The sequence below is a fragment of the Liolophura sinensis genome, chromosome 1, assembly GCF_032854445.1.
Source record: "Liolophura sinensis isolate JHLJ2023 chromosome 1, CUHK_Ljap_v2, whole genome shotgun sequence".
Lineage (NCBI taxonomy): Eukaryota > Metazoa > Mollusca > Polyplacophora > Chitonida > Chitonidae > Liolophura > Liolophura sinensis.
This window is the reverse complement of record NC_088295.1, coordinates 85,352,169-85,365,183: the sequence shown is the minus strand read 5'-3', so window position 1 is coordinate 85,365,183 and position 13,015 is coordinate 85,352,169. Positions and strand designations below refer to the sequence as shown.

The following is a 13,015-nucleotide window of genomic DNA, read 5'->3' as shown; positions in this document are numbered from 1 at the left end:
AACGCAGGCATGGAAACCAACCGGAGGAACATGAGCACCCTGGACAGAGGATACTAATGGATTAGTCGAAGAAATGACAAGGCAGAAGGAAGATCAATTCACCAATTCAGCCGGTTTCCGGTCCATGGTTTCTGCACCGACAGATAGAACATAATGTAGGCCAACCTAAATTAAACACCAATGCCTATAGAATGTCGCCGAACAAATCACACATTCTGCTTTAATACTAGGTCTAATGTGCAGTTAACATTCACGCGATCAGTAAGAATATATCTGGCTTCTAATGCCTAGTTTCGGCATTTGTGTTTTAGATTGTAGAGCCCCGCGCTCCGGAAGCTGTGCTCAGTGCCAAGATTCCAGCCTATGTGGTCGCTTTTCTACTATATCATATGGGTATTGATCGCTGAAATGAGGTCACTTCTTATTGATTCTCGCCGAGAGACCGTAAATGAAATTTTACAGGTTTGTCACGGAGAAAAATATAGTTAATGGACAAATAAACCAATTTACGTGCCCCGACAGTGACAAGAGCTGTAGAGATTATCACAGCGAGTTATGTCATCAAGGCGGCATGTCATAAATCTCGGTGTGGGCTGTAATAACGGAATCATAAAGATGACAGGCTTACGTCATGACCAGTGACGAGTCGGACTGACAGGTAATGTACAAACACAGCTACAGCCGGTACTGAGGTACGGGCTCCGTATTAAGCCTTGTACCAGATCGAAACATATCAGAGGTACAGTTGTGAAAACCAGCGCTGGGTGATCCAGCGTGTTAGGTTCGCGCTAAAATCGCCACTGTGATGAAGCGCACGCGCTTGGGTACATATATCTTAACTAGATGAGAAACATGCATAATTTATACGATACATAAATCCATGTCATCTTCAGCGCAATCAGTTTACATGATGGATGTGTTGATTTATATGAATTCTTTATATCAGGGAATATTCTCACACTTTACAGCCGTTAATAAAGTCATATATTTCCACAACGCTTGCCCGCAAAGAAATAATAACCCATGTAGATAATCATATCTCATTTCATCAAATCAAGGTCTTTGTAGATAAACATGACAGAAAAATGTAAATTCAATTTACATGAAACAATAATGAAACAAACTGTTTTAGGTCTACATGTACCTTTTCATTTCATGTGAGAACATTTTGAGTAAAAAACAGTATGAAAGTTAATGCATTTGGCGGTACATAGCAGGGTCAGATTATGAACAATTATAATTTGTTCTGTAAATGTTTCGCTTCGCATGCTTATTATTGTGACGTATTCATAAAATCCTTCCATTCATTTCCGACCCATGTGCCTGGTTTTGGGTCATTTCGAGGCATAGCTTAGCTAAACTGTTTTGGTGAGGTTTCCACACGGTTATGGTGGTAGGAACGCCAGGGCCCTTTAACCTATGCAGGTAGGCTTTTTTTTTAAATTCTTAGACAAGAAATTCATGAAAAGCTTCATTTGAACATGCTGTAGAAAAATTAAAATCCACGATCACGGAAAATGCAGCGTGTTTCAGTGGATAATCTATCTGAGTTTTTCAGACCTGACCAATAAGATGAAGGTTCTTGCGATTCGAATGTCAAACCTTTGAGCATATGACGTGACTCTTTCGGGAACCCGTAAATAGGGACAGCAGATGACCATGTCAAATTTGAGTGGCTCCATATTAATCATTTAAATTATTCTATTTCAGAATGCCCTTGGATTCAAAGCGATCCCAGTATTGTACCAGGAACGCGTAATCACCTTGACAAGATAGAGCCCTACATATATCACAAGATCAGACACATGTACAAAAGGAAAAAAACATGGACCTCGTAAATGTCACAGATAACAAAACAACATTGAAAGCCAAGATGCCTGTCATAAATTAACGTCACAAACAGTGAAGTTCGAAAGTTCTGTCAGTATGTATATACATTATTATAGATCACCGGTATAATGCTTTTAATATTAAAACATTTGCAGCCTTCTCACCCACACGTTATAAGGGGCCCCAAAGAGAGGCTGTTTATTTTTTTCATGTATATATATATGTTTTTTGAAAGACTCAGGTTAGAATCTAGTTCTGTCTGCAGTTAAGACAGGAGGTTTGTCGAGCGAAGGATAGTGGTTTATTCCGACAATCTGGTTTCCTCCACGCACACACCTAACCGCAGAGTATTAGAGCAAAAATACGGTGTTAATATCCAGTCAAATAAAAGTACATATCACAACAGCAGCTAATCCCCGTAAAGACCAAAAACCCAAGTAACTGTAGTGTTGAACTTTTTTCACTCGAATGGCAACTAGGCATCAACAATTTGCCGTGGGAGCTTCCAACCTGTATGATCAGAATGTAACCAGTCTGACGCCACACACTCGTGTAATAACCTAATGTCAAAACAGGTCAGCAAAAAAGAAATTACAGTCACTGCTAATAGAATTCAGATCGGACAAACCATGAGAATTCTTAGTCATAAAAAATCGAAGCAATCATTTTTCTTTACAGTAAATGTCGGTTATCATTTTGCACTCCATCAATATCTGCTGAGTATAGTTTGGCTTACGGTTTGTTAGACTGACACTATCCATTTAAACGTTATATATGTATATGTATAGCTGAGAGGTGGCAGGTAATATTACCGCTCTGACCAGTACAGTAGTGCTGCATTACTGGACATATTCATCACTCCAACAGCAGACATATCAGGCAGTGATATCAGCTCAGTCCTCCTAGGAAGGGGGTGGGGGTGGGGGACATATCATACGTTTTAACCTGCAGCTCATACTGAATACCACATCTCTTTTTTCTATCCTGATATGCATAATCGGCAAAGCAGTTTTTAAATAATTTTGTAAAATGGAACAAATATATTTGAGTTTCGTTCACCATGGCGTTGTCACTAACATTGCCATCACGAGTCAGGATTCATCGTCATTTGCATCGTGCTCTGTTCACAAGGGCCCACGATCACACAGTTACTACAACAGCACCACAGTTGGATAAAAGAAGCAGAATCTCAAAAAACACGCTCGTAATATGGGTTTATTGACTATATTTTATACGTTACCTCGCTGCACCTTGGACAGGCAGGTTATAGCATGTATGGAAAAATGTCAAAATAATTTCTTTCAGCAGATCGGCTTCCCCCGCATTGGCCTGCGGGTAGGTCCGCCTCAGCGAGTAGGGTCGGCCTAGGTCTGGTCGGAGTTTGATGAAGGTGAATCGATCATAAGCTACAGCCATCTCATTCAACTACAACAATCTTCCAGGCACTTCACGCAACCCTCCGCATCAAACAAGCCAGCGATCGGGAAACATCGGTAGTTTCGGATGCCTTCGCAATGACTTCGGCCAGCTGTGATCATACACATATACATGTTTTTATAGGTTGGACATTGTAATCCGACGCATGTTTCCGCAAATGCCACGCTCAGTGATACTATTATGTTATGAATCAGGAACAGTCCAGTATCATTTAGGAGAACGTTCTTCAAACGATTAGTCCTGCGCGTATTATTGATCAAATAGGTAATTCACCAGTAGACAGATTAAATCTTGATGTGAAATAAATAGCCGGGAGAGATATTATCATAAAACACAAAAAAAAACACATTTTATAAAAGCATATCGGGTTGGGGGTGTAATTTAGGGGCCAGGTATTAGAGTAAAGTCTTGTCGTCCGTTTCTAAAGCCCCTGTAAAATGGGATTGATTTCTGCGTAAATACAGGCGCACCTTGGCATCACATATTGTACCAAGAACGCATAATTACCTTGACATGATAGAGCCCTATATATATTATCACAAGATCGGATACATGTGCAAAAGGAAAAAAAAACATGGACCTCGTAAATGTCACAGATAACAAAACAACAGTGAAAGCCAAAATGCCTGTCATAAATTAACGTCACAAACATGGGAGTTCGAAAGTTCTGTCAGTATGTATATACATTATTATACATCAGCGGTATAATGCTTTTAATATTAAAACACACGTTATAAGGGGCCCCAAAGAGAGGCTGTTTTTTTTCTCATATATATATATATATATATATATATATATATATATATATATATATATATGTTTTAAAAGAAGCAGGTTAGAATCCAGTTCTGTCTGTAGTTAAGACAGAAGGTTTGTGGGCGAAGGATTGCGGTTTATTCCGACAATCTGGTTTCCTCCACGTACACACCTGAGCATCAAAATGCAACCTTACACCTTTGCGGTAGACTTGCACTGATTTATTAGTCTTTATTCGTACCAGGACACCAAAGTTCTCTAATTGGCTACCAAAACATTGAGTTTACAGGGATCACATATGTGCTGGATTTTTTTCTTCTACGCAATATGTAAATCATAAGATAAGTAATAAATTATGGACGCGAGACAAAAGCCTGTGTGGTATCAATAAGTCCCCAATAAGAATTATATAAACATCTGCAAAGAGTCGCGTTTGACATATGAATATATCTTCAGGTTATAGAAAAGTCTGAATAAATATTGTATTTTTCTACACTGTATGAGAGGTTGAGATCCTGCACACAGTATTGATCTGTTGTACTTCACATTCAATGTTATTGTCGGCCTTGTTTACTCGGTAAAGGAACATCTGTTGTATTCAATTACTAATGTCTACACACGACCCGGTTTTTCCGAAGGATAAGTCATTTCTTGATTAAACGATATAATATGTTTAGTTTCCGCCGAGGTTTAAGCGCCTAGATTTGATCTTCACTATAGACTATGCAGAAAATAAGCGCAGGTGCAAGTGCGCCAAATCCAGCTAATTGTGTCAGGAGGCGGGACAAAGGCATTAAAGCGTCCCGCCCTCTCGCAGATCATGCATGCCAGGTTGCGACTGTTCAACCGCCACCTATTTGTGTTGTGCAGATGTTGCTCTCTAATCCTGTCAATCAATCATCCTGACAAGAGGCTGTGTATACTGTATGTACTTATACAAACTGGAGAGGGTCAACACGTGTATCTGACTATATAAGAACGAAGATAACGGGCACGTACTCTGTAAAGGTCACCGGTTGCGTAACGATTTGCCCTCTTTGTCTGTGTCCACGTCATTGTTACATAGGTCTGCTGTTTATTCACATGTTAGCAAACACACTGAGCGTATGTTTACTACTGCAACTCTAATCGCCCATTATACAAGGCCTGCTTCTTGAAAACATTAATTCTTTCTTTTCATTCTCAATCATGCCTGTTTAAAACAATATATTTTTAATCTCGGTGTTTTGACGGATGGCTGATTTTTTTCTGAGAAGTGTCTATAGTTTACACCTTTCATTGCCTATAGCCAAACAGTTTGCACACACGTTCACGTGTCATAAGATATATTTTTTCTATGATATCCTAATCTCATGTATACGATTACATGGGATTACATGAATGTACACCTTATATATTATAGCACTATAGAGTTCCTTACATACATTTCGAAGCCTCAATTATAAATTGCATCAACTGTATTATAACTCTCAATGTACACTTTTACATTCCCGCCCATTTTATATTACAAGCGTAAAATACAATGCATACTATAACTTCCATTCCCTCTCGTATGATATCCTAAAAAAGTGCATAATTTTAAATTCCACCCGCTCTTGTGTTATAACCCCACAATACAATGTAATACTATTACATTTATTTATTTATTTGATTGGTGTTTTACGCCATACTCAAGAATATTTCACTTATACGAAGGCGGCCAGCATTATGGTGGGCGGAAAATGGGCAGTGCCGGGGGGAAACCCAGAACCATTCGCAGGTTGCTAGAAGACCTACGGCTGGAGAGGAAGCCAGCCTGAGGACTGAACTCACAGTGACCGCATTGGTGAAAGGCTCCTGGGTCATTACACAGCACTAGCGTGCTAACCAAATGAGCCACGGAGGCCCCCATACTATTACATTTCACCCCCTCTAAGTACGACCATTGTGAACTCTTACATTCCGGCCCATTATTGCATCATAGTCACGAAGCATCATGTTAACTTTTACATTCCATCCCCTATTGTTTCATAGCAACAAAACACGAAGTTAACTCTAATATTCCCTCCCTATTGTATCATAGCCACGAAACACCATGTTAACTTTACATTCCGCCCCTATGGTATCATAGCCACGAAACACCATTGTTAACTTTTTCATTCCGTCTCCTATTGTATCAAAGTCACAAAACACCATGTTAACTTTTACATTCGGTATCCTATTGTATCATAGCCGTGAAACACCATGTTAGCTTTGACATTCCGCCCCCCTATTGTATCATAGCCACAAAGCACTATTGTTATCTCTTACATTTCCGTCCCCTAATGTATCATAGCCACAAAACACCATGTTAACTTTTACATTCCGTCCCCTGTTGTATCATAGCCACGAAACACCATGTTAACTTTGTATTCCGCCCCCTATTGTACCTAGCCACGAAAAACATTGTTAATTCTCACATTCCGTCCCTTAATGGTATCACATCCAAAACACACCATGTTAGCTTTTACATTCCGCACATTATTGTATTATAACCACGAAACACCATGTTACTTTTACATTCCACCCCCTACTGTATCATAGCCACGAAACACCATATTAACTTTTATATTTGCCCCCCCCCCCTCCCACCAGTGTGTGTCATAGCCACGAAACACCACGTTAACTTTTACATTCAGTCCAATACTGTATCATAGCCGCGAAACACCATGTTAACTTTTACATTCCGCCCCCTGTTGTATCATAGCCACGAAACACCATGTTAAATTTTACATTCCGCCCCCTATTATATCAAAGCCACAAAGCACCATGTTAACTTTTACACTCCACTCCTATCCCATAATAACCTTTGTAAATCCCAGGTATACCAATACATTCCGCCCTTAATCCCGTGAATATCACATTCAATCGCCTCTTGCATTGTTTAATAGCCTAGCTAATGTCATATATTCTATTGATTCCACTCAACCTTGTGTGATATTCCTAAAACGTATGCATATACTGTTACTCAGCCCCTGTCCCCACAAGTAGGCCTGCCTGTCATGTTCACCAAGGTATTTGGTGGTAAGTTAGTGGTATTTATAGTACCGGCATGTTCACCATGGTATTTGGCGGTAAGTAAGTGGTAGCCACAGTACCGGCATGTTCACCATGGTATTTGGTGGTAAGTTGGTGGTAGGTATAGTACCGGTATGTTCACCACGGTATTTGGTGGTAAGTTGGTGGTATTTATAGTACGGGCATGTTCACCACGGTATTTTGGTGGTAAGTTGGGTGGTATTTATAGTACCGGCATGTTCACCACGGTATTTGGTGGTAAGTTGGTGGTAGGTATAGTACCGGCATGTTCACCATGGTATTTGGTGGTAAGTTGGTGGTAGGTATAGTACCGGCATGTTCACCACGGTATTTGGTGGTAAGTTGGTGGTTAGGTATAGTACCGGTATGTTCACCATGGTATTTGGTGGTAAGTTGGTGGTAGGTATAGTACCGGCATGTTCACCATGGTATTTGGTGGTAAGTTGGTGTAGGTATAGTACCGGCATGTTCACCATGGTATTTGGTGTAAAGTTGGTGGTAGGTATAGTACCGGCATGTTCACCAAGGTATTTGGTGGTAAGCTGGTGGTAGGTATAGTACCGGCATGCTCACCACGGTATTTGGCGGGTAAGTTGGTGGTAGGTATAGTACCGGCATGTTCACCATGGTATTTGGTGGTAAGTTGGTGGTAGGTATAGTACCGGTATGTTCACCACGGTATTTGGTGGTAAGTTAGTGGTATTTATAGTACCGGCATGTTCACCACGGTATTTGGTGGTAAGTTGGTGGTAGGTATAGTACCGGCATGTTCACCACGGTATTTGGTGGTAAGTTGGTGGTAGGTATAGTACCGGCATGTTCACCACGGTATTTGGTGGTAAGTTGGTGGTAGTATAGTACCGGCATGTTCACCATGGTAATTGGGGTGAGCTGGTGGTAGGTATAGTGCCGGCCATGTTCACTATGGTATTTGGAAAGTTGGTGGTAGGTATATTACGGGCATGTTCACCACAGTATTTAGTGGTAAGTTGGTGGTAGGTATAGTACCGGTATGTTCAGCACGGTATTTGACGGTAAGTTTTTGGTAGGTATAGTACCGGCATGTTCACCATGGTATTTGGTGGTAAGTTGGTGGTAGGTATAGTACCGGCATGTTCACCATGTATTTGGTGTAAAGCTGGTGGTAGGTATAGTACCGGCATGTTCACCATGGTATTTGGTGTAAAGCTGGTGGTAGGTATAGTACCGGCATGTTCACCATGGTATTTGGTGTAAAGCTGGTGGTAGGTATAGTACCGGCATGTTCACCATGGTATTTGGTGTAAAGCTGGTGGTAGGTATAGTCCCGGCATGTTCACCATGGTATTTGGTGGTAAGTTGGTGGTAGGTATAGTACCGGCATGTTCACCATGGTATTTGGTGTAAAGCTGGTGGTAGGTATAGTACCGGCATGTTCACCATGGTATTTGGTGTAAAGCTGGTGGTAGGTTATAGTACCGGCATGTTCACCATGGTATTTGGTGGTTAGTTTGTGATAAGTGTATTACTGGCATGTTCAGCATGGTATTTGGCTTTAAGTTGGTGGTAGATATGGTACGGTATTTGGCGGTGAGTTGTTGATCGGTATAGTACCGTACAGGCATGTTCACATGGTATGTGGTAGTAACTTGGTGGTAGATATAGTACCGGCATGTTCGCCATGGTGTTTGGTGGTAAGTTGGTGGTAGGTATAGTACCGGCATGTTCACTGCTCAAGTCCCATCCGTTCTTGGTACTAACCCTGCAATCTCATGTTTACAACTGTTCGTGCTCATGCTAACATACAATACCGTCAGTCTGTGGGTACAACTCAGTCCTATGTTTACCATTAACTTCCCACTCATCATGAGTATTAAATCCCAGGTCCCATATTTACCATTAACTTTCCACTCATCATGAGTAATTAAATCACAGGTCCCATATTTACCATTAACTTTCCACTCATCATGAGTATTAAATCACAGGTCCCATATTTACCATTAACTTCCCACTCATCATGAGCATTAAATCACAGGTCCCATATTTGCCATTAACTTCCCACTCACCATGAGTATTAAATCACAGGTCCCATATTTACCATTAACTTCCCACTCATCATGAGTATTAAATCACAGGTCCCATATTTACCATTAACTTTCCACTCATCATGAGTATTAAATCACAGGTCCATATTTACATTAACTTCCCACTCATCATGAGTATTAAAATCACACGTCCCATATTTACCATTAACTTCCCACTCATCATGAGTATTAAATCACAGGTCCCATATTTACCATTAACTTCCCACTCATCATGAGTATTAAATCACAGGTCCCATATTTACCATTAACTTCCCACTCATCATGAGTATTAAATCACAGGTCCCATATTTGCCATTAACTTCCCACTCATCATGAGTATTAAATCACAGGTCCCATATTTACCATTAACTTCCCTCCTATGTTTGCCCATTACGCCCCTCAAGAGTATTACTTAACAACCTTAGCCTCTTGTACAATTGATGTGCTTTTAGATGCTTTTAGCGGTAGATTCTCTGGGTCGATATTTAGGCAATCGTACTCGTTGACCTCAGTCGTGCTAGAACCTCCTGTTTCATCACTAATAAACTGTGGTATCGTTTATCTTTAATGATGAATAGCGTTATGGTATAGGTGACATTCCAGAGCTGCCCCCTGAAATTATGCCAAGCCTATGTTCCCGCGTGAAGTGTAGCGCTGTGACAATGACATCATTGACTGTTACACAACACCCGGTGCCCACACGCACTCAGTAACACTACAGAAAATTGGTCTGGGGCCGATTAGTTTATGAGTAAATTAATGGAATTCCCAAGACTACAACCACAATCACACGTTTGTCATTTCAATTAAAAGATATGACTTCTTTCAATATGGCCTCAAAATAAGTCAGCTTCCCTTAGAATTCCTTAGGGTTATATTTCAATCAAAAATTTACTATCAAATATTATGGATGTACTCATGTTTACTGTGTAGTTAAAAGCGGATCTTTCGCGTGTACTTAATCACTTTTAATTTATTTATTCATCTGACTAAGGCTTAACGCCTTATCCAGGGCGTTAACATCAAGTTGCTAACCCACTTTGCTAATGCCTGGTAAAATATCTTGTATTTAAGAACAATACAAACGCATACATCTAATTCATGTCACAAACGTTTTTTTAAAAATCAAATTTGAAAACCCATATATATTTTAACATAAAATTTCCAAACGTTCCCAGGAAATCTCAAATTTGCGCTCCTTGCTCAACCATGCATCAATAAGTAACGTTGTCAGAGTTATTGAGATGATGTACCTAACAAACTTTCTTTAACGATGTGCTCTACTGTGGGGTAGCGTACAGCTTATCCCATGCAGGCATAACGCATTGAATATCCTGAAAATGTATATGGTGGGGAAGTGTTTTTTTTTCCATTATAAACCACAATCCGTTCAATCTCTATCAGCCTCAGCATATCGTCTGTACATACAGAGACGAGCTTAACACCGGGGAAATTATATCGTGATATTGAGATAACCTGGCTGTCCATTCATAGCGACCAACTGTGGCGGGTCAGTCAACAGCGTATTGAGAGTCCCGGGACCATACCAGCCTACACCAGGGTAGTTTGCCTCAAGGGAAAACAGGCACATTGTTAGGGCTCCATCGATTTTATGCAAAATAAAGTAAACTTTAATAAAGCGTACCTAGCAGCCTTATGTCTTGTAAAATCCGGACCATCTGTACACGGGGCAATACGGAACACCGTACGTTGCCCCCGAAAACCATATTGACACCACAGAGGGTCACCTGTCTGGGGTTAATGTATAAAGTGAGCCGCAATACGACACGAGCAGATGTATACAGTTTACAGGGGTTCAATACACAGTGCGCTGCAAATGCTGCCATTATAGCAGAGGCAAACTATTTCGCAGTATAAATGATAGATGTATCCCAGTGACAATTAATGGTCAAAGGTAATGTGCACAGGCTGTAAACATACGGTGTGTTGACACTAACCACAGGCTGAGGCATTCGTCACGCGCTAAACCTGGGTGGTCAGAGCTGATTGATTGATTGACTGCATATATGCATTGTACCATTCTATGTGCATTCATGCATTGCTAAATCTCAGTAAATCTGAACGAAGGGGTGTTTGTTAGATCAACCATCACTTTATGTCCAATGACTTCTGACCGGTCCACCACGTCTCTGTACAGTTCTGACAAACCAAACTGAGACTGAAAGATCGTTAGTGAAATTAATTCTTTAATCTAACCTAGTTCATTTGCCACTGTGCAGTATGCGCTCTTACATGCACTGGAAATTTAAGTACTAAATTCATTTCCCACGCAACTTGAGAAAATGTACACGTAGTCGTCATATGGCCCAAGAAAAATTATATGCAGTCGTCATTTGGTAAAAGAAAACAGTACATTTAGTTGTCAATCGGCGCAAGAAAAAGACACAAGATAGGTGTAGCCGATATTTGGTGCAAGAGTCCAATGGCACAGAAGTAATCATCGAGATCACTCATTAAGTAAGATCGTTACTTACTCAATTAATCTACGTTGCACACACGTACTAGAAAGAAACACTAAATGCATAACTAATCGATACTTTAAAATGTTTTCTTGACTTGTGTTTACAGCGTATCAAGTAATATTTCAGTTATTTGACGGCATAACGACATGATGAATCAATAAGCAACACAAAGACGATATTACATTTTGTGTTATTAATAAATGTCAAGGGTATCACGTAGATATGTTTAACTTACATTTGAGCATCACAATTATGTGTAGGAGATTTATCAGTGACTCGTTCAGTCAATCAGTCTGTGAGGCATTGAAGACTTTACAGGATGGATACATCAAAGAAACAAAAGTATTGGGTGTAAGTATAAAGTACGAGAATAGAATGTCAGAGCTATTATACTCATATATACTAATTTATGTACGAGGATCACGGAATGAAAATGGCGACAATCAGGTTAATCAGAAACACCCAACGGGTGGTCCATTGAGTGAATTGGCAATTCCGTTTCCGTTCTGTGGTTGAAAAGAAAGAGAAAAAAGTTCGGCTTAAAAATAGAGCCACACACAACTCTACCTCATTCGGCAATGACATCGAGTTCAATAATAACAAATATGCTTTAACTGAAACAGGGTTGCCATGACTACGGATCGAAGAGTGTTTACATCGATATGGCTGAGTGTAACTGGGTTATCCCGCTTTTTCTGGTCTCTGCTTGGCAGTGCTGTTAATTACTGGAGACCGCGGACGGAGCTATGGCCTGGCTACTCACTTACTCTAAGCCCACTCACTGGCCCAGCATCTCCGTGCGTGGACTAACACCCAATCTCGCATTGCCTGATTAGCCAATGTAAAGACAACATCGGAAAAACGGCCTTTGAAAGACAATAAAATCCACTTACCAAAAAACGTTGACAGGATGAAACATGTGCCAATTAAGGAGGGTGCCGAGGGTATGTTCCAAAAATACATGGTCAAGATATGAAGCTCCAAAGACCAGATTACAGCTGCAGTCTGCGAATCCCAGCCGGCACTAATACAATGTTAACGGGAGAGTATAGCGAGTTAGGATGGCATATTCCAAACAATCTGCTTATTATTTTATAATGGGCGTTCATATATCGGGCAAATCCAGGACAAACGCTTAATCGTCAAAAAGCGGAAGCATGAAACAAAGCCCCAATTAGCAAGTCATTAACTACTTGTAAATAATTAGGTCGACTCAGTGATTATTTCCACATTGACATCGATGAGTTGACGAAAGGATGGGCAAACATGTATACAAACAAGGCATTCCAGAGAAATGGTACGAGCATTCAACAATGGGACTAGCGTAAAACCAGGTTACTCAGCTAGCGAGATGGCATCGGGTTGAGCGCTGCTTCGTAAAGCAGGGGT

General features: G+C 40.5%; 1 protein-coding gene across 1 annotated transcript in view; it reads right to left on the bottom strand.

Moving 5' to 3' along the window:
• The window catches only part of LOC135464930 (cell adhesion molecule Dscam1-like), a 59,385-nt gene extending 46,767 nt beyond the window's left edge, over positions 1 to 12,618 (bottom strand). Inside the window, exon 1 of the mRNA XM_064742513.1 lies at positions 12,520 to 12,618. Coding sequence (XP_064598583.1) covers positions 12,520 to 12,589 — 70 coding nt within the window. The 5' untranslated portion in view covers positions 12,590 to 12,618. The remainder of the gene's footprint in view (positions 1 to 12,519) is intronic.
• Positions 12,619 to 13,015: the final 397 nt, after the last annotated feature.